The sequence below is a fragment of the Mercenaria mercenaria genome, chromosome 6, assembly GCF_021730395.1.
Source record: "Mercenaria mercenaria strain notata chromosome 6, MADL_Memer_1, whole genome shotgun sequence".
Classification (NCBI taxonomy): Eukaryota; Metazoa; Mollusca; class Bivalvia; order Venerida; family Veneridae; genus Mercenaria; species Mercenaria mercenaria.
The window spans coordinates 44,163,690-44,186,476 of NC_069366.1; the positions used below are offsets into that span (position 1 = coordinate 44,163,690).

The window sequence follows — 22,787 nt, forward strand, 5'->3', positions numbered from 1 at the left end:
TAGATTTAAAGCGCATACCCTTTCTGATCAATCATAAGCCATAAGGATGATTGATGTATTGATTCGTCAGTGAAATGCATTTCATTACAGAAATGGAGAACACGTGCTGTAATCAATATAATTCTTTAAATTAGATGTGCACGCCTTTTTCTTTTACTGGTAGATTATGTAATGCATGGACCGTTACCGCTTATCATACCAGTATAGCTTTTCTTCATCGTTCTAATGTTAACGACAAAGAAATTTTGAAGATCATGATTTCTTTTTATTTTGTGCTTCTGAACTTGACTTTCTCACAAGTTCATACTGCCTCGTTTTTTAACGAGCGTAAATTGTATTTTTTTTTCAGTGTGTGTGTGGGGTGGGGGGGGGGGGGGGGGGGGGGGAAATGTGGGGAGGTTGAGGCGGGGATGGGGTGGAGGCGATGTTGATGACATGAGGGAGGATTTGACTTCACGCTGTGACTTTTTCCAACCGGTCACGACTGGCTGGAGTTATGAAAGAATTTAAAAAAAAAAAAAAACAGACACAAATCGAAGCTTTCAAATGTTTTGTTTTATTTCTTTTTATTTTTATTTTTGGTGATCTTGCTTTCTGTAAGCCATTGGCCAGCAAAATCATTGTAATTAATCCAAAGAGTCTTAATGAAACGTAATTGTTTCATTTGCCTCTTCTCGACGAAGGATATCAAGTAAAGCTAGTCATTTAGGGCGGCCCATTGACAAGCTTAGTATCAGCAAATCTATTGCAGATACTTTTCTAAATAAAACGTGATTGCTTCCTGTTTCATTTAGTAGATCTATACATCTAGAACTAGCAGATATCTATTCTAAATGAAATACGTGAGAATAAACACATTCCCTCTTTTAAAAGTCATAAAATGCTGTTTCTAAAGAATTTCATTTTTGCATGAGACATACCATTGTGTATGTACTAAACTGAAAATTTCAATAGAAAAGCAATAACACAATGGGCGCGACCAGCTTTTCTAAAAGGCTAATCATGTAACCTTGTAGAATGAAGGGTAAATCCAGATGTCCCTTTTGTAATTATTCGAAAGCAAGTTACATAGAACCATTTCGTGACAGTTCAAGCGGTATTTAGAACCTATAGAGGTAAGGGCAAGTGATGCTAACCGTTTTGGCCAAATAGACCACCCCTCTTACTCTGACTTTCACACTTTGATCGAAACAAAAATCTGGTATTTTGTGCTAAACTACTCATAGCTTTGCACTATTTTCATTTAGCTTTACAGCGTGGACACAAATAAAAGCGCAACACGCTTATTTATTCGGCGAATGATACCTTTTTTTTCGAAAAAAAAAATTACACTAACGCAAATCTCACTCGTCCGAATTTACGTGTGCTTTTTCGTACTACAGTATGATTTTATTTGAAAACCAATGCATCTGTGTAACTGTCTTTGATAATTCGCATCTAATACAAGCGACTTTTCCTCGAACAAATGATAATTTTATAATTGAGTGCGAGGCTTTTGTATTTTTTTTTAGTTTTGTTTCAGGTATATTCTCTATACATTTCTTGTATGCTTTTAAAAAGGCACCCCTTAAGATTGATGCAAACATTTTAGAAGCTTAGAGAGTGCTTTTCAGTAAGAAATTGTAAATAAAAATAAAAACAGTACCATTATTCAGTGAGTTCAAGGCAGTATCTGTTTATAAAATACTCATAGTCTTTGAGTTAGACCTAGAAACGCAGTAACTCTTTGATGTAAAATGAAAGGAATTTAGCTGTACATATATTACATGCATATAATATCGATTTAAATATCAATTTCTGTTTTCATTTTCTACTGACTGCCATTGTTCTTATTCAAACTTATATAAGTAATGGTACCAAATAACGCTTCCTCTAAAAGTCTCTTGAATGCCTAATTTATCTATTGGAACAGATTTATCTTTCTTCCTAATTTGATTCAAATATAAAACAAGACAGAATAAAGAGAGTTGACCCTGTTTAAGTGAGATTGCTCAAAGTTATATCTGTGCTATTGTTAGTTCAAACGGTAAATTGGACCAAAGAAAGGAAATATAAACTTTCAATAAAAACAAAGTTAACGGGGATATAATCTGTCTTTCATCTGCATGGCGCTCTTTCTTTTTAGTGTTCTTGAGGATCTGCATCGCTTTTTGCCTGTGCTACACATTCGATCAATGTTTCGTCCGCATTATTTTCACTTTCAAGTTGCTGTGTACTCTAAAACAGATGAAAAGATAACAAATACAATTAATCCAGAAATAAAGTTCACAATGTGCTTCTTCTCTAAATGTTGAAGTCGTCCAAATTTTCTCATACCCATATAATCAAATTATTTATCACTCATCTTGTAGGCAAACACTCTGAAATAAGGGCTACAAAACTTATGGCAATTAATTTGGAGATATGTCAAAAAGTAATATCCACAATATTGTTAAAATGTATTATTTTTAATAACATTTAATAACATGAACAAATTTGCAATGGCAGACACTGTGAAACATACAATTATTTCCGCTAACTCCACATCTTCTAGTTCTTGAACTAATTTCATCTTGTTCAAGCGGCATGAATTCCTTCTACAGCATAATGCCATGGTCAAAATCAACACAGCTAACACGGCAAACCCAAGAACACAAGTCAGAGCAATAATTATTGTGTTTTTGACATCTGTTGATTGTTTAAAAGTTGGTTGGTCGTATTCTGTTCTTTCACTGACTTCTGTTTGAAGAAATAGATGATATTACTTACAAATATATATCTATATAGATTATTTATTTGTAAACTGTACATAAGCAGATATAAAGATCAATAGTAAGATTTTATGAGTGGTTTTTATAATCTTGTATTGTTTTACCTCCCGATTCTACCATTTTCATTGTTTATAAGGTGGTCTGTGGAGGGTCGGTATATTTTCATGTTGATCTAAGCTATAAATAAGTGTTCGATAAAATAAAGCATTTAGAACGGTTTGTTAGTGAGCCTTCACAGAATTAAGTTAGGTGGTAAATAAGGGGACTCTGCTAACGCCTCGCCACCCATTTTATCCTACTGACTCCTCATATCACGGGGTCACTAACTAACCAAAAAAAAACTAATGTCCATGACAATCATTTGATGTAATAGTACCAACAATAGTTAACCAGAAGTAGTGGCATAATTTCAGCTTGCATGAAGGAGTTGCAAGCGGCACATTTTATATAGCATGTGACTGTATTTTACACATATTCTGTGTTTTTGTCAAATACGTTGGAACACCTTTATGTTTGTACGTTCAAATTATTATTCCGTGACCATCTTGTATAACAAATGATGTAAAAATTGTCAACAAGATAAATAATCTTATCGAAGGCAAAAATGATAGCATGATTTGTAGCATAATGTTGAAAATTAAAGTTTCTTTTTATCATTGCCTCTTTTTCTGCCAAACATCCCAAATGCATAGTTCCATTCTTATTCTCATGATATTTTTCACAAAGCATCTTTCTCATCAAAAAATCACTAATTGTAAAATATTTAATACTTTTACAAATTCATTAAAATGGTATAAGTAAGAAAAACAAAAACAAAAATCAAACCGAAAGAACATTAAAATATACTAAAAAAAAAAACAAAACGGATCCTAATTTTTTTCATAGTGCACATGCAATAATTGTGGGATCTGTGTTTCTGTGCGGAGGTATATATATATTGATAAGATTGTTATTGTGTAAATATAATATTAATTTTTAAAAAGCAATGTAACAATTTTTTTGCTTTTGAACTGTCATAATAAAATGTATCTTAATATCTGGTACCAGACTAACGGTTTCCGTTTTTTTAGATGTACTGAACTACCCAGATACATTTAGTATTTGTACGGTATTGAGTGAAAAATCATGCGACTAAAACATATTTTTAGAAGTTTGGTTTCCCAAATATAGTATTGCATCAGCAAATACAGTTAACAAAGTCCAGGGTTGTTAAAACATTGCATGCTATATCTACAGCTGATAATCGTTTTATGAAACTGTATGTGGATTTCGACCAATTTCCTGTACTATAGTGCTTTTTTTCACGAAATGATTGTAACGTTAATTCGACAGTAGTCTGTGATTGCTTTACACTAATTAATTATACATATCTGTAGCCAAAGGAAAACGTCGAAAATGTCATCAACTTGAGAACAGAGTCTTGTTTGAATAAAAAAGCGTGTGAGGCTGATCACTTTTTAGTCTTGCAGTGTATATGGTAATAACCCATAATACAAAAAAGGGGGAAAAAGAAAAGAAAATTAAAAATGCATGAACATTATATTAAAGTTTCGTTAATAATTTGGTAAAATGTTTCAACATTATTTTCATACCTTGTGTTTATATATCAAATTCATTTCCTTTTCAAAATTGTGGTGTTAATTATCATAGAATAAAATAAAAAGTTACCTTCCTGAGAATAAATCTGATGTACGCAGAGAAGAATCAAATTTGTTGTCACAATCAAAATGTTCATCGTTTTATTAATTTTGCAAATAAATATTTGAAGTAACACTATGTGACTGTCTTTAAGTAAATTTAATGGTTTTAAAACAATATTATCTAAATAAATTAACTTATATATCATGATATAATAACATTCAAAATAATTATAGCACGCTGACGTCTTTTACCATTTTATAAAAACAATCATTCGGTCATTAGAAAATCCAAAAATACGAAACAACTATATCATGAGTAGTGTATTACGTAGTAAAACTGTTATAAATCGATTATACGTGCACTTCAGTTTAAACCAAAACATATAGTGTATTCAGCGGGGGCTTGTGTTAATAAATAAAAAATCGTTAATGGAAAGCTTTAACGATATCTTTATTAATACCTGGGATTGATTGACAGCTAGTGCGAATGTAAGGAGGAATATAATTTACGGTATTCCGTTAGGACCAGCGCCTGCTCCCTTCGAACGCAAAGCGCGATGGTACGACGGTACGATGGCGAAGCGCGACAGTACGATGGTGATAACTATGACGTACCATTTGGGTCAAAAGTCTGAAATCGCTCGAGCGGTACCATAATACACGGTAAACGTGTAAATTTACACGCTCACCGTGTAAATTTATACGTTAAGCGTGTTTTTTACACGGTTAGCGTATAAATTACACGCTAAGCGCGTAAATTTACACGCTTACCGTGTAAATTTACACGCTCAACGTGTATTTTCGTTGACCCGATTCTTAATTTAGAATTCGAGCGAATAGACCAATCAAAATTTAGTTTAGAACTGCAAAAATGACTGCATTCACCGCGGACCAGTATTATGATCGTCTTCTGGATCCATATGAAAAAAATGCAGACAGCAGTAGTTTCTTAAACGAGTGTATATTATTAAATGGGTAATTCATAACTACAACCAAATGGAGAATAATTTCATTGAAGAAATGGATAATATTTATTTCCGAGATCAATTATTTAAACCAAAGTATTTGTTTTATTTCCTTGCTCGACCTCGCAGAACTTACAACCTGCCGCAATAAGCTTGCATGATACTTGTAATATAATTAAAAGTGGAAGTTGAAAATGAAATATTCAATTAGTCCAGCCTTTCATTTTGTATCCACTTATACTAAAGTGGGGATCAATTCATTCCGTATTCAAAAATAGTAATCATCTTAAAATTGTTATTTATCATTTCTATTGATTCTTCGAATTGAAAGTTTTTATTTGAAAATATCAAATGGCAGCGGTCAGATTTAAGAGAGAGAGAGAGAGAGAGAGAGTGGGGGGGGGGGGGGGGGGGGGGTAGCAGCAGGGAAGGGTGTTCTAGACTTGAAATCTTGTTCTATATTTTGCGGTATTCAGCTTTATCATAATTATTCTATTAAATTACGGATAATGACTTTGCGCACGATACATTTTCGATATGAAAATGATCCAGCATGTAAATATAAAAAATGAAAAATTATAGATTTATATTAGCAGGAAGGTCTAATATACGTATCAGTTGTTCCAGATATTAGGTATTTCCCATTAGTAAGTAGTTAAAGTCCTTGATTCATATCTAACGAATTTACATTTTTTGTTATTACACTTTCATCGTTTTAAAAATAAATGTCCATTAAATTTCCAAATATATTCTTACAGATTTTAGAATACTAGATATCCTGTGAAATTTTTATTTTCGTTTCACAAGACAGCTCCGCCACGTGATATATTAATCCGTGTTCGTTCATATATAGTGGCATTGATGACCGAAGGCATTAAATTGTATCATATCAAAGCCATCTTATATGCTTCAGTAAATTTTATGATCCGCTCTAATTAGGGAACCTCGAAAGGATCTTGATAACCTAGGTGACATATGTTTTATCATGTCATTTTGCATAACAGTTACGTAATGATTTCCGGTAGATCACTTAAAACAGCAACTTCAGTGACATGGAGCCGCTCGATTCCCCACCCCTCCCCAATAATGTACATGTCATTCAAGTCGGAGAAAAATAGATACTATTATTATTTATATATATATCATTTGAGGTTGTAGAAAAAATAGATATATGATAACAAATGGCATTTTAAAATGCAAAGTACAAGTTTTATATGTGTATGATGTGTGGAATTAGACTGGAAATGCTTGTTCTTTTCTGACGAAAATAAGAATAAAGCAGGCTTTTCAGGTAAGATATAATAAAAATATACATGTCTTTAATCAAAGCATATATACTGTAGAATAAATTACTTGACTGAAATCATCTTTACAGTGGCAAAAGAATTCGTAATATAATGAAAATATTATGTATGTTTCCTTAAAAGTAATAATTCAATCATAAACTTTATAAATATCTTCCTTTGTAACCTGTATTTTGATTGGCTAATTTATTTAAAAGTGTAACTCAAGCGAGCGATACGCGCTAAGCGTATAAATTTGTACGCTAAGCGTATATTTTACCCGGTAAACGCGTAAAATACACGGTGAGCGTGTACTTTTATAGATCTACCGATTGAAATACACGGTAAGCGTGTAAATTTACACGGTAAGCGTGTTAATTTACACGCTAACCGTGTATTATGGTATCGCTCGAGCGATTTCAGACTTTTGACCCAAACGGTACGTCATAGATAACACGACAGGACGATGGCGAAGCGCGACTATACGGTAGCGAAGTGCGACAGTACGATGGTGACAGCCCGTCGTACTGTCGCGCTTCGCTATCGTGTACTGTCGCGTCGCGCTTCGCCATCGTACTGACGAGCTTCATCATCGTAGTGTCGCGCTTCGCCATCGTACCGTCGTACCTACGCGCTTCGCGTTCACAGGGAGCAGGCGCTGGCCCTAACGGAACACCGTAATAATTAGTTAAATGTGTAGTTTACCGCACATGTATGACAGGGTAATCCGTTACAGCTTACAAATATATCTTCAAAAATTATACCTGCTAACAAACCACATAAATAGTATGGACTCAGTATCATTAAAAGTTGCGGCTGCTGAAAAACCCTCGCAACTTTCGGTAACCTATACGTACGGAATTCTGTTCGTGCCACTTTAATTCTCGCCTCACCAACACGTGACAATACGATACTTATCGCATTGTTGCCTTGTCCAAAACCATATATACATGCGAAATTTAACAATCCTCGCGAGGTTTTTGAGCCGATAATTATCGTCTAAGTTTCGCATGTCTTTCTTAATTCTCGCATCGGGAAATTGAAATTTCGCTTAAATAATGATACATAGTTGCGAGAAAAATCCGGGCACGCGAAATTGTTTGGTGTAGCAGTGACATAAAGTGCATTTTACATGATAAAAAGAGTCGAAGTTCAAATGTCATTTATCGTACGATTTCGTTTTACGTTTTTCAACAGTATTTCAGTTATGCAAATCCCAAATTATAGATTAACCAGCTGACGTCTTAAACTTGATCATTTTGTTTGCAGTCATGTCTAAAAATTATAAAATCTACTTGATATGGTGCTTTCAAGTTTTTTCATACATGAAAGAGATAATTAAGATTTAAGAGAACTGCCATCCTTTATGAAATTTTAAAAAGCAGTTCATGAACACTTCTTTCAGTTTACAATTTTAAGCACATTTCAAGAAATGTAAAATGAGACAAATTTCATGAGCTCTTTGTTCTTAAAATGTTCCTTACATGAATTCTCGAGAAATGCTCTTGAACACTTCATAGGACTCAATACAAGTAGACAAAGAGTCAATCAATTTCAACAGTATATATTTGTCAATATATATAAACAAGTCACAATTGCGGTAGCAGTTATGAAATAACTTACCGCGGGTATAATTTTTTTGCTAATTGAAATTACAAATATGAATAAACATTCTAATCACAGGAGTTGATATGATATCAGAAAAGTAAGCTAATACTATGTTTGGAAACTGTTGATTAATCCACATTACAAGTCCCTTTGACATAAAGATCTCCTCGCCTGCTCGGAACTTTAAAAAAAATCTCATGAGTTCTCATATTTCAATGGGGAAGTCAGTGGCAGGTAGCTCAGTTGGTAAGAGCACCCAAGACATGTACATAAGTGTCATTGGGAGGTCTCAGGTTCGAATCCTGATCTGGCACTTGTTCTCACATGTAAGCTCCTGTTTGTTTTCAAACAATACGTCGTTCTCTCAACACATAGTCTTAAGGTACTAGTAGCACATTTCAAAAAGTGTTTCTGGCATCTTAGAGAACTGCTGTGATTGGTGCTTTGAATTTTTTCTTAGACTATAAATTTTATTCTCACACTCTTTTTTCTTAAAATCCTGACAAGATGTTACAGTTTATATACATGGAAGACGTAGGTATATACTAAAGGAACATTTAGAATTATGTTCAATTGAGAAAAAACTCTATCTTATCTTTTAAATTGCAGTTCAAGAGGCAATATAAACGGGAACGTGCATGTGTTTTGTACTAATATTTCGGGTATCATTTTTAAAATATTCAAGATCATTTGACTACATGTATTTTAGGGAGGGGGAGGAAATTGTGTCGCATCAACTCAAACTGGATGGAAGATTGCATCATAATGTATAAATATGTTACACTTCAGAAGTAGGGACGTAAAATCACGTTGCCGTGTCCTTAAACGATATAATTTACAGAATATTTATAAAAAGATTATGACTGGAAAAAGTAAAGAATTTCGAATTTCGGCCCAAAAAGACAAAATACACAAAAATATTATTAATAGCACTGCAACCATCGGATTTTAAGAAGACAACAGACGACATTTTATGAAGGTGACAAATGAGTAGTCTTATCTTATTGTATGCTCGAATAGATGTAGGGAGATCAGTCTTTTTCCGTAGCCCGTTAGTAAAATAGCCACATAGTCTTTTTGACACCAATGACTCAAGTACATTTCTTGTGCATCTTTTAGATTCTTAAAATCAAACTTCTACGTTGATATTTTAATTTCTTTTCTTTCCTGTTTAGTTACAATACTGTCAACAGGAAAGTGAAAGAAGACTTGTGGGTTTTTCAATATATGATTTTATGACAGAAGTCACGTACTGATCCCCTCTGCGGTTATCAGGTTAGACATCACCTCTAAGTACACTTAAATTTTGTTTCCCAATATAGTATTGCACATTGTACATCAGGACCGGCCGGTTTAGAACGAAGGCGTCAAGGGCAAGGCGCATAGCGCCGAGAGGGGTTAGGTACGCAAGGGGGTGTCCTACTCGTGTTAAGGAGTCAGGGGGTCTTCCCCTGGCATTTTTTGAAATAAAGGTTATGTAATGGTGGCCTCTGGGACATTTTTTGTCTAGATTTTGAAGTATGGGAGGAACTTACCCCCATTCCCACCTCATTTTAGCGGGGTCAGGGGGTCTCCCCCTTGAAAAAAATTGAAATATACATACGATATGGTTGGATCTAGTGCATTTTTTGTCTAAATTTAGAGATATATTACTGCTTTGCCAAAATAGTTGGTTGCAATTTTGATGAATATACGGCACTTCTCAGCCGACTGGGAACTGGGGGAGGGGGGTGGGGCGGGGGTACTGGATCCGGGCCAGTGTATTTTAATTACAAATGTGGATTTAACACCTTTCCAAGTAATATTTGCTTTTTAAAGCCATGCCTATGACGTAAATCACCCTTCTAATTAATGAAAAGTATCTGCAGCCAAACAAAAAGGCCACCAGCTGGAGAACAAAGTCCTGTTTAAAAAGGATCTTGTGAGGCTGCACACAATTTAGTCTTGCAATGTATATGGTAATACGATACAGAAAAATGCAAAGCGCAAGAAAGTGTTGTTAAGTTGTGTAAACAATGCTGTGTATATTTCAACATCCTTTTCATACATTGTGTTTACATATCAAATTAATTTCCTTTTTAAAAATAGTGGAGTAAATAATTATTAATAAAATAAAGCCTTACCTTCTTGAGCATAAATCTGATATACGCCGAGAAGAATCAGAATTTTTGTCACATTCAATATGCCCATCATACTATGCGACTGTCTTTAAATAACTTAAATGGTTTTAAAAACAATGGTTCTTCACTAAAGTTAAATATTTTATGATAAAATAGCGTTCAAATGATTATAAAATGCTTATTAGCTATCATTTTATAAGCACAAACAAAATCCAAAAATACGATGAACTGTTAGTATAATTGTATTACGTAGTAAACGATACTCGAAGTGCGTATCAGTTCACAAAAGATTTGGACACAAGTATTGTTTAAACAAAAAGATATTTTCTGTTTCTTAATGGAAATAATTTATGACGATATCTATGTCAATATTTGGGACTTTCCAGTCGGTATAGATATGCACACAAAACGCTCAGCTACCAATCTCAGGGTTGTGAGTTAAAGACAGAATATTTTTTTTCTATTTCGTCTGTAAACTAATCAGGCGGGAAAACTATAACACTTAACATGATTTATAGTCCATTTATTGAAAGAAATACACCAGTATTAAACATTCTTCAACGTACATGTTAGTAAACCATTCTTCAAAATGTCGACTAAATTATTCAGGACTCGAAAAAGTGTTCATTCATTTAGCGGACATTTCAAGCAACTGGTGTCAGTACACAATAAAACGAAATCTTTGAATAATTATTACAAAAAAAACAACAACAAAAAAAAAAAAAACAACAACAAAAAAACGTGAAATATGTTTCGTAAAATATTGTTATAATAAAAGCAATAGCGATGAAATTTGAAATCACACTGAATTAATAAAAATCATCTGAAATGAATACGAACCCATGGTAACGTGCGTTGAAGTTGCACAACAGTGCCATTGGTTATTATATCGTATATGTAAATATTTTCAGGATACAAATATAGCGTAAAATAAAAAATAACGAAAACAACTGAAAACCTTGGCGGAGATTAATGAGGTACGAAAATATTCTGTACAAAAGCTTAATTTATATTTCTCTAAAATTGTTTATTTTGTATAACAATATAAAGATCATAAAATAATTATTGATATAATATTATGAATATAAAATGCTCCACATATTGAATATGATCTTTCAGGAATGGCATGCAATTTCATTGCTCTTCTTATCTTTCGTAACAGTTATTGTTTGGGAATATCTGTTACAAAAGGCGCATTTGACATAACCTATTATCGTACGATGTGCACTCTAGTTATTTTTAAACTTGAATGAATGCGCAAAAAACATGATGTATATTGTAAATCCAAATTAACTATTTTAAAACTATTTATAGATGATCCTGTCACGTTTTTAAATTTTGTATATGCTATTTGTTCTCATTTTTTTCCCGTCTGTTATGTAGGTTTTAAACATTTTACATACATGAAGAGATATTTAAGGTTTAAGAAAACTGCCATATGTAAATTTGTTTTTAATGTTTACATATTATGTGCACCGCTTTAGTGTCATTTTATGGCTACCCATCTGATCCCGGTACGTAATGCTGATTTTGTAGTACATATCTTGGAAAATAACTGCATTTTGGCGTTGGGAAAATAGTTTGAAAGTTAATCCCTGAGCTATGTATTAATCAAACTTATATAGGGAGATAGAAAACGATGGCAGACTATTTTGATTTTATCCACGAGACGCTATGAAATAATAAGTTTTGCTTTATCTCCGTTTAAATATTATAACCTTTACATGCCGCTTTGGGTATGTTATTCGTAACTTCTTTCAAATTGGTTGCTTACCGTAATTAGAAGACTGTGGTGAGATAACATACAGCAAATGTGATGATAACTTTAAACACACAAAAATTTGAAACAAAAGTGAGGTTGCAGACCGGTGAAGAACAATGGGGCCTTTAGATATAAAAATATTAATGCTGCATCAGTGAAGAATTCAAACAAACATAATGATTTCCTAATGAAGCACTTTTTGTTAGTAGTAATATGACAGTGTGATATCTTCAGTTCCGTTTTTTCTCAAAAATTGTTTCCTTTCGGGTACATTTATAATAAGTGACACAATATCAACACAATTGTTTATCTTATAAAAAGCCTGATAACAAGTAAATGAAAAAAAAACAACAACAAGTAAACAAAAAAAATACAACAAAAACAACGAAAACAACAATAACAGCAACAGCATTTCATAAACAAACAAGAGCTCCGCCAAGCCGGGCAATATACGCCCGAAGAGTTACATCAGAGGATGGGAGCAAAATCTAAAGAACTTGACTGTTGAAGCCCAAAGGACAGGAACAACAAAGGGAAGAAATTCCAAAAAAAATGTCTAAGTCCAAAAAAAAAAATCCTTCCAAGGTACACATAAAAAATTGAGGTACCATCCATGTTGTAACACAGAAAAGTGGTCTCAGTTTTTCCCTACGGCCAATAATAAAAAAAAGTTTCAAAATAAGCTATTTATAGTAACATTAAAGGGAAGTAATTAAAAGAACATTATTGTAACTGAACATAAAAGGGATCTGCCAAATAAAAACAAGAGCACTGCAATACAGAGCAATATACACAAAGCAGTCATATATGACCTTTGACCCCCTTAGTGTGACCTTGACCTTGAAGCGAATCATCCGAAACTTGCGCTATGCACGTCGTTTCCTTGGAATCCTTCAAGCAGTTCAAGAGTTACAGAGCGGACACGAAACAAACTGATACGACCTTTGACCACTAAGTTTGACCTTGACCTTGAAGTGAGACATCCTAAACATGCGCTCTGCACGTCGTCTCGGTGTGGTGAACATTTGTGTCAAGTTTCTTTGAAATCCTTCAAGCAGTTGAAGAGTTACAGAGCGGACACGAAACAAACTGATACGACCTTTGACCCCTAAGTGTGACCTTGACATTGAAGCGAGACATCTAAAACATGCGCTCTGCACCGTCATCTTGGTGTGGTGAACATTTGTGTCAAGTTTCTTTGAAATCCTTCAATGGGTGAAAGAGTTACAGAGCGGACACGAAATTTCTAACGGACGGACGGACGGACTGACAGACGGACACCGAAGCTATAACATAATACGCCCTTCGGGCGTATAAAAATCTCATACAAATGCACACTAGTACATAACAATAATATGATAATATACACATACATGAGAACATTGGTATGTAAGTTAATTCTTAGTTATAGTTGAAATCTAATCAGAATATTTATATCATACACATAATTTTTGTTGTAAATGATTCTGCGAGTTTATTTACTGAAAGAAAACTTTAATCAGAATAATCACTCAGTGCCTAATACAGCAGATATAATTTTGTTCCTTTTGACAAAATGTCGCAATTATGAACTGATGTTACTCATTTGTAGAACATCACTGGATAGATTAGTAAACTGTGTTATTATTTCAATCTCTAGTATTTTGCTTACATAAGAAAACACCATTCCTGGATTGTTCTTAGCTTGATAATATTAGTAAACAGTCTAAGGAAAGAAGAAATACAAGAAATGCTATTGTCAAACGTAACATACTTTCATACAAATACAATTTCGTCTCATCCATTTAAAAACCAGCAATGTGCACAACGACAGTCATATTCCGAACTTTAATTGAGCACTCACCTATCTCGCATGTCTCGTGATACAAGTGTAAACCCTACAGGTGTAGACTCAGCTAAATAATCGTTTTTCAAACAATGACATAATCATTATTACAGAAGGGTACCATTCGGGGCTTTTTTCCAACGAGGCTTAACGTTCCATCGAATTTAGAACGAACGTTTTGGGAAAATTACCAACAGGATACACCATTCTATTGCACATGATTTAAAGGGACTCCACTTTTATCATCTACAACATACTCACGAAAAGATACCAAGTTAAACTAGAAGATGTTTTTGTGGAAAAGCTCATGTCTCCCCCAATGCATAGTAGCGTCTTAGTGGCCCGTGTGACCTTGACCTTTGATCGAGTGACTCAAAAGTCAATTTGAGTCATCTACTCTGCATGTCCAATCATTCTATGAAGTTTCAACATTCTGGGCCAAGTGATTCTCAAGTTATTAATTGGAAAGCGTTTTCCATGTTAAGACCCCTGTGACCTTGACCTTTGCTCAAGTGACCCCAAAATTAGTAAGGTTCATTCACTCTGTAAGTCCTACCACCCTATGAAGTTTGAAGGTTCCGGGTAAAATGATTCTCAAGTTATTGATCAGAAACTGTTTTCCAATTTCTGGCCCTTGTGACCTTAAACTTTGACAAAGGGACCCAAAAATCAATATGAGTCACCTACTTTATATTTCCAATTATCCTATGAAGTATCAACATTCTGGATCAAGTGGTTCTCACGTTATTGATCAGAAACGGTTCTCCATGTTCAGGCCCCTGTGACCTTGACCTTTGATCGAGTGCCCCCCCCACCCCACTACAAAAAAATAGGGATCATCTACTTTGTAAGCCCTGTCACCCAATTAAGTTTGACGGTTCTAGATCAAATGGTCCTCCTTTTATTGATCGAAAATGAATTGTGACAGGCAGATGGCTTCTGTGACATTGACCTTTGATGGAGTGACCCCAAAAACATTAGTCGTATCATCCTGTTAATTTTAAAGGTTCTGGCTCAAATTGTTCTCAAGTTACTGATCAGAAATAGATTTCCATGTTCTGGTCCCTGTGTCCTTGACCTTTAACAAAATGACCCCTAAATCAATAGGGGTAGTCACTATGAAATTTCAACATTCTTGGTCAAGAGGTTCTCAAGTTATTGATCAGAAATGGTTTTCAATGATAAGGCCCGTGACCTTGACCTTTAATAGAGTGACCCCAAAATCAATAGGGGTAGTCTACTCTGCATGTCCAATGAAGTATCAACATTCTGGGTCAAATGATTCTCAAGTTATTGATCGGAAAGAGTTTTCCATGTTCAGGCCCTTGTGACCTTGACCTTTGATGCAGTGACCCCAAAAACAATCGGGGTCGTCTACCCCATAAGCCTTACAACCCTATGAAGTTTGAAGGTCAAATTGTTCTCTAGTTTTTTTTATCATAAATGAAGTGTGACGGACGGAATGCCTTCCTGCCTGACGGACGGACAGGGTAAAAACAATATGTCTCCCCCAGTGTGTGTGTTTGTGTGTGTGTTTGTGTGGAGGGGGGCGCGGGGGGGGGGGGACATAATAATATATGTTAATGATTTTTGATATTTTGCTGATGTTGCTAGCTACGTTTTGTATCATTTTGTGTTCTGAGAAGTGCATCAAAAGGTATGCCCTCCTAAGTTTAAAAACATTGTAGTTCGCAAGTTAAGCTGACAGTTAATATACAAATATAAATACACTTTGAATTCTTACTCACGCAAATGCATTACAATATTATATTGTTAAAAAGATTGTCCGTTCCTTCAACGCTTTAATTAAATGGTTAACAGTAATGTTCAGATCTTTCCTTTGTCTTCCTTACACTGTTTTAGTGAACAGGCTGGAAAGTCGATCCTGCAAACACATGGCCATCTGAAAATGGAAGAGAAATAAAGCGGTATATTAATTTTAAGGTAAAACTTTTTTATATGTACATGTATTTGTTCCGAGTAAACATAGTTTCATCTCAAAATAAAGTCTGACATAGAGAAAGTAGTAAAAGAAACAAAATGCCCAAATGACCCGATTCGCTCACCTGGAGAAAACCCTAACCATCTGACTTTGCTTCCAACTAGTTTTGGTATATATAAGTCCTTTAAGCTGTTCATTAAAACAGAAGTTATGTAAAGTTTTATTCTATATTTTGTTCTCACGCACCCAAAACATAACCATCAGAAGAAATCATTTAAAGATATTTCAATTTAACCTCTAGTGGCCCCTTAAAGGAGTAGAGTGCCCCATTTAACCAAATTTGACGTAAGACCTTATAATGATACCGGTATTACAGACCAAGTTTGATGAAAGATCCATCAAGCGGTTCATGAGACGATTGAAGTGCTTTTAAGGTATTTCTATTTTAAGCTCTAGTGGCCCCTATAAGGGGCCAATTGCCCCCAACTGAGCAAACTTGGTAAAGAACCTTATAATGGTGCTCCAGACAAGGTGTGATGAAGACCCATCCAGGAGTTAATGAGAACAAGATAGTTAAAGGTATTGCTATTTTTATCTCTAGCAGCACGTAAAAGGGGCAAAGTGTCTCCAATTTAACAAATTTGTAAAAGGACCTCCTTATAACATGCTACAAATCAAGTTTGATGAAGATCCATCAAGCAGTTAATAGGAATTTCTAGTTATAATGCTAGTGACCCTGAAAGGGGCCAAGCGAGCCCCACCCCTGCCCTCTCCCCAATTGGACAATGTTTGGAGTGGGCCTTATAATAATGCTACGGACCAGGTTTGATGAAAATCAATTGAGTGGTTCGTGAGAAGTAGTCCTAGCGGCCCCTACAAGGGACAAACTGCCCCCATTTGAACAAAAATTGGTAGATGGTAGAAGACCTTCTAATGATACTGCAGGCCAAGATTGATGAAGATCCATCAAGCGGTTCATTAGAAAAAGTCGTTTAAAGGTACTTCTGTTTTTAACTTTAGCAGCCTCTTAAAGGGGCCAAGTGCCCCCAATCGAACAAAATTGAGAATGGACCTTATAATGATCCTCTAGACCAGAGTTGATGAAGTTCATTAGAAGAAGTCATTTAAAAGGCATTTCTAATTTTAGTCCCCATTTGAGCAAAATTGGAAGAGGACCGTATAGTGATGCTACAAACCATTGTTGATGAAAATCCATCTAACAGTTCATGAAAAGAAGTCGTTTAAAGGTATTTCTAACTTTAGCAGCCCCTAAAATGGACCAAGTGCCCTGGTATGTATAAAATTGGGAGAAGACTTTATAGCGCTGCTAAAGACCAAGTTTGATGAGGATCCATCGAACAGTTTCTGTTTTTAAGCTCTAGTGGTCCCTGAAAGATGCCAAGTGCCCCCATTTGAGAAAACATTTGGGAAAGGACCTTTTCACTTTTGTTGAAGATTTATCTAGCGGTTCTTGACATTATTTCGTTTAGAGGTATTTCTAATTTTAGCCCGATCGGCACTAAAAAGGGATCAAGTGCCCCCATTTGGACAAAATTGGGAGAAAACTTAATAATGGTGCTACAGACCAAGTTTGATAAAAATCCATCAAGCAGTTCATGAGAAAACGTTCTTTAAAAAAGTTCTGTTTTAAGCTCTGATGGCCCCTAAAAGGGGGCCAAGGTTAACCATTTGAACAAACTTGATAGAGCTAGAATGCTACTTGTCAAGTTTGGCGTAACTCTGACTAGTAGTTTCAGAAGAGAAGATGTTTAAGTTAACATGTTGACTCAGTGACAACGGACGATGGGCGATGGACAACGGACGCCGGACTATTCACAAATTTCAGGTGAGCTAATAAAATCCGGAGTTTACATCAGTTTATAATATTTAATAACACATTTTTCAATCTAGCTACTACACTACTTGAAGAAATGTTAAGTTCTCTACAGTGGAACTCGACGAATAATTTTATGAAGAAAACTAAACTTCATTACAATAACAGCTTGTATTGGTATACAAGATCAATATCAGATATGAATATGTGAGCGGAATACCGATGCACAGTTGAGTAATAATCTTTGAATAAAACAGAGGTGGCAAACGTATGTATTGTAGGCTGTTATCGTTTTCGTGTACATTTGTCTCGCTTGCGGGAAACAAGATCGTGTTACTTAATAGTGTGAATAAGTATGAACAAATGTTTACTCATGTCTAGTTCTGTATTGTTCCGGAAGTTGATATTAAAGCCCTGAGAACATGATGTGGAAGCTGGCAAGGAGCTGTTAGCTGTAACAACGCCGTCGAGCAATGGGATTGCACTGCCGTTTTCTCGATCTAAAACCTGAAAACAGAACATGTATTAGGACATTCCACAAAAGAAATACACAAGTAACGCTTTTCCTGTGTTTTCCATATATTGTCCATTCACTTTTATACACACTGTAATGTTTATAAACATAAGAACAGTTTCAGATAATAACAGAACTGCATGAACAGTATATAACAGAGGTTCATCCTTTTAAAGAAGCTCAGAAAGTGTTATTTAGTATATAGTCTAATACCGTATTGTTTGGATCCTCAGTTTCAGGTACTGCATCAGATTCATGGATAGGATGATCAGTATGAAGATCATCTTGTAAGTGTTCCGTCGCGAAACATGCTAGCTTTTTCCTACGGCAAACTCTGAAGGTGACAACATTAACCGTAACAATACAGAGAGCAAACATGACATAGACGGTAACAATAATTGCTGTTCCTTTATTGTCGTGTTTCTTATCTGTAACTCTTTCCCTCTTTACGGCATCTTCTTTAGGTGGCCTTCGAAAGTCTGAAACAAGTAAAAAATAATGTGTTATTTTAAGAAATATTTTCCGTATCGTAACATTTTATAGTTCACCACGCTGCTAGGTTGTTTCATAATTAAACCTTATTACTCTGATTTTTACAAATAAAGAATCTCTGTTGGGCGAAAATATAAATAATCTGGTTTTGTTTCGATAAATATATTTACAGATTATGATTGGAATTGTCAGTGTTTACTTGTGAAATATTCTATATTATTGATTTATAGCCTTTTTTACACCAGATATACAACTGAATGGTACACACAAAAACAAATTGTAAGGGCATGCGAACAATACATACATGGACACAAGAGCGTGCACGTGTTGGACCGTGTAGTGGTTACTACTGAACAGACGGACATACAGGACTTGCATTTGATCGATCGCTTCTTCATATATTGATCAACATCACATTTGTAATGTGAATCTACAACAGATAAGCTGTTTAAAGCATCACAATTGTAAATACATAGTGTATTTTCACAAATACAAATTTCAATAAAACTATAACATGTGTCAGCTTTACTTGTTATTCATTCCAATTGTACATCAATTCCTACTTGGTAAATTTCCGTTTGTCTGCATTAGAATGTACACTTTTTGTAAAATGTTTTCATAACTGATGCGACAAAATTTCAAAACACATTTTTTTACAATACATTATCAAATAATTTTAGTGTAATATTTCTTTAAGAAAAATAAGATAGACATGTTAAATTGAAGATGATGATTAAGATCCATTTCATTGTGACAGTCTTTGTCATGATATAATATCTTTGTACTCTCTTTTAAAGTTTTATACTCTGAAATCAAACTTGGTCTTACCGATGCATGTTTGTTTAGCAATATTGTCCGAAACTCTGCTTACATCGTCTAGACTTCTAATAAGATAGGCGTGCTCGTTGCTAGTGGCGAGGTTCTTCAGCGCTATCGGTATAGTCGAGCCAAGTACAATAACAAATACCTTTTTCTTCAATAGAATCGCTGGAAAATCTTCAAAGTCGGTCTTATCAGAAACAATAAGATAAAATACTTCTGCTTTCGATTTAAAGTCGCTGACTGAAAAGCGTTTTGAAGTTTCGTTTTCAAGGGCACTTGTTGATATTTTTCTACCTAGCTTGATTTTCTCCTTATAAGTTGTTTCAAGTAGCGAGCTCAGATTAGTGTTCTTAATCGGAGAAAAAAATTCCAAAAGTTCTACATTCTCATTGTTTATATATGCACAGCTACCTTCACTTCCATCTGGAAAGGTCTGCGAAACTTCTCCAACAAATTTGAACATATATTGCCGTTGTTCCTGATTTATGTTGTTTGTCGCGTCTAATGAGAAAACGGCTTTTACTTGCTGAGTAATGCATCCAGCGTCTACTGTAATACAAATAATAATTTCATGAAATAAGTGAACTCTATAACTAAGAGAGTATTTTTCGTAATAGTATGATGGTTTATTGATAAAATGTCTTCTTTATTACAATTGCATAACTGAATAACAGTGGAATATTAAACTCAACTTAACGAAAGAACTACATCTACTTGGAGAGTGTTACAACGTGGATGGTGGAAAATGTATTTTTACATCTTGTTTACCCAGTGAATAATCATCTAGTTCAGTAGTCAGCAATTTCATGTGCATAATTTTATGAATAGGAAAAGTAATGTTTTCACGACTTTAGTCATAACCGTTACTCAAATGTTCTCGAAGCGTCTTACTCGCGATTTGTCTAGGCATTTCATAGTATTGACAAAATTTATTATTATATGTTTTTTACAAATGTAACATTTCAAAGCTTTTTGCAATTCCATTTCAACAGCGCTTTGCAGACATATCCTATACAATATGTTAAAAGTTACTGTTAAAGATTTGAAAATATACTCACTTACACAAAACTTGATATGAAATGTTTATCTGATTTAAATAAAGTTTTGAACCAGTATTGGAGATTGTTTTTTACAAAACAAGTATGTTTCCCACCACTTAACACGCTGAATTTGCAAAATGCCACAAATTATGGGCCATAACTCAAGGAAAAATCACTGAACCATAACATTCCGACGATGTACACAATAAGGCTTAACTCATGTTAAGTTTGGTGGAATTCAGTGGTATAGGAGAAGTAGCATAGAGAAAAGAATTTGTCAAGTAAAGGGTAATGACTCCTTTGAAAATCATTTAATCCGAACATGACGATAATATAACAACTACGCTTCACACTAATCGCTCGTAAAGTTTAGTGAAATTCAGCCTAATTGTATGCAGCAAGTAGTGTAAACACTGTAAAATATGGCAAATCAAGGCCAAATATATGACCTATCATGTGTCGGTGCGACGTTGAATTCGAAAAAAACAACAAAAAGAAAACATTTGGCAATGATATAATTCCTGTAGAAATCTGCCTAATGGTTTGTGAGAAGCTGCCAAAATATCATACAATTTCACGAATAAAGGGCCATAACTCCCCTAAATATCACTGAACATAAACATGCCGATGATATGCATAACAAAGTTGATCTCTTCTGTAATGTTTGGTGGACACCCGCAAAATATATTAGAGAAGTGGCTAAAACATAATAAAATATGATGAATCAAGGACCATAACTATGCTGAAAACATCGAATCGGAACATGCCTATGAAGTGCACAATTAGGCTTGGCAATGGTTACTTATATACAGTTTGGTGTAATTCCTCCTGGTTGTTTGAGAGCAGTTGTCCGAAAAATACGATAAATGAAGAGCCATAATTCCGTTGAAAACCACTGAACCGGAACATGTCGATGATATGTATAACTAGGCCTGTCACTTATAACTTCAGTGAGGTCTGATTGAAATCCGCTCAATAAGGACAAGTGGCCAATAAATCACAAGATTGGAGGAATCAATGGCTATAAAACAGCTGAAAATCATCGAATCGGAAAATATCGATAATATAAACAAGGCTTGATATGATTACTCCTGTAAGATTGGGGTGGAAGTCCGCCCAATAACATAAAAGAAGTGGCTACAATATCATAAAATTCGACTAATCAAGGGCCAAAACTCCACTGAAAATCATCGAACCAGAAAATGCCTACGATATGCACAACTAGGTTAGACAATGATCGCTTGTAAATCCATTTAGTGGTGTCGGAGGAGTTGCGTAAACAAACTTTGTGACAGACAGTCGGACAGACGGACGGACAGACAGGCAGTAAGACATCACTAAATCAATATATTTTCCACACTACATGTAGGAGACATAATTATTTCATATACTTGTAAAACTTGAAAGTTGACATCGGACATAATTTTGATGTCTCAATGTTCTACTATGTTCTAATCATTGTGTTTTAAAGTATTAAAGGTTTATATATAAAACAATTCTAAAAGATTCTGCATACAACTGTTGTCCAGTCCTAGTAAATAAACACTCTTAATAAAACAACCAATTTTTCCTTTGAAATTTATGAAATTTACACAAACACAAATATTGATTTAAAAAAATCGTCTATAATTAGACAATACTAATATCTAAATACAAACTATTGCGCAATTTAATGTAAGATTATAAAATGATTATACTTAAACCTGTACCAAGTAAGTCCAATGAAACATCCATAAATGGCAGAAATGCCAAGATCAGATATCTGGTCACTTCCATAATGCCGTTGAACCAGCCTTTAATTTAAATTTTAGAGCAATAATAATCCGCCACAGTCATTAAATCTGAATCTGTATGTTGACAGTTTATGATCCGTGTTTATTTCGCAAGTAAACAACGGGTAGCGAAGGAGAATCACATGCTTTATCTCGTAGATTGTGTAATACGTAGATTGTGTAATATATAGGGAGATAACTGTAGATACGGTTTAGCGGATGTGAGATTCAAAGGATTTTTAAAAAAATAATAGTTTGATCTTTATTTTGATCCATCGATGAAATAAAATAATTCAATGCTTTACTTGATAATAACATATACAAGAAGGTTCTTTGTTAGCACAGAATGTAGCCAAGCAATAATAGCAGACTCGGTTTTATTGAAAGGCAGTGTCAAGGGCGACCCTTTCCAAGTCTG

General features: G+C 34.6%; 2 protein-coding genes and 1 long non-coding RNA gene across 6 annotated transcripts; 1 reads left to right on the forward strand and 2 right to left on the reverse strand.

Annotated features, from left to right (window-relative positions):
- Positions 1-546: 546 nt before the first annotated feature.
- Positions 547-10,610, reverse strand: LOC123550168 (uncharacterized). 2 transcript variants are annotated; one of them, XM_053545700.1, is made up of 3 exons: positions 10,370-10,610; positions 2,504-2,718; positions 547-2,217 (listed from the first exon to the last, which is right to left on the reverse strand). In XM_053545700.1, the coding sequence occupies exons 1-3, from the start codon at positions 10,437-10,439 to the stop codon at positions 2,122-2,124; spliced, it is 381 nt and encodes a 126-aa protein (XP_053401675.1). In that variant the 5' UTR covers positions 10,440-10,610; the 3' UTR covers positions 547-2,121. The 2 variants fall into 2 exon arrangements, with proteins under 2 accessions (XP_053401675.1, XP_053401674.1); XM_053545699.1 differs by lacking the exon at positions 10,370-10,610 and adding an exon at positions 4,419-4,916.
- A 263-nt stretch (positions 10,611-10,873) lies between these two features.
- Positions 10,874-22,500, reverse strand: LOC123550167 (uncharacterized). 3 transcript variants are annotated; one of them, XM_053545691.1, is made up of 6 exons: positions 22,307-22,500; positions 19,564-20,103; positions 19,040-19,165; positions 18,457-18,722; positions 18,101-18,236; positions 10,874-15,856 (listed from the first exon to the last, which is right to left on the reverse strand). In XM_053545691.1, the coding sequence occupies exons 1-6, from the start codon at positions 22,371-22,373 to the stop codon at positions 15,813-15,815; spliced, it is 1,179 nt and encodes a 392-aa protein (XP_053401666.1). In that variant the 5' UTR covers positions 22,374-22,500; the 3' UTR covers positions 10,874-15,812. The 3 variants fall into 3 exon arrangements, with proteins under 3 accessions (XP_053401666.1, XP_053401664.1, XP_053401665.1); XM_053545689.1 differs by having other exon boundaries at positions 19,564-20,106; positions 22,301-22,500; XM_053545690.1 differs by having other exon boundaries at positions 19,564-20,106; positions 22,307-22,499.
- LOC128557701 (uncharacterized) lies at positions 18,146-19,570 on the forward strand. Its single transcript, XR_008371331.1, has 3 exons — positions 18,146-18,283; positions 18,477-18,631; positions 18,981-19,570. It is a non-coding gene; the product is annotated as an uncharacterized LOC128557701 (long non-coding RNA).
- Positions 22,501-22,787: the final 287 nt, after the last annotated feature.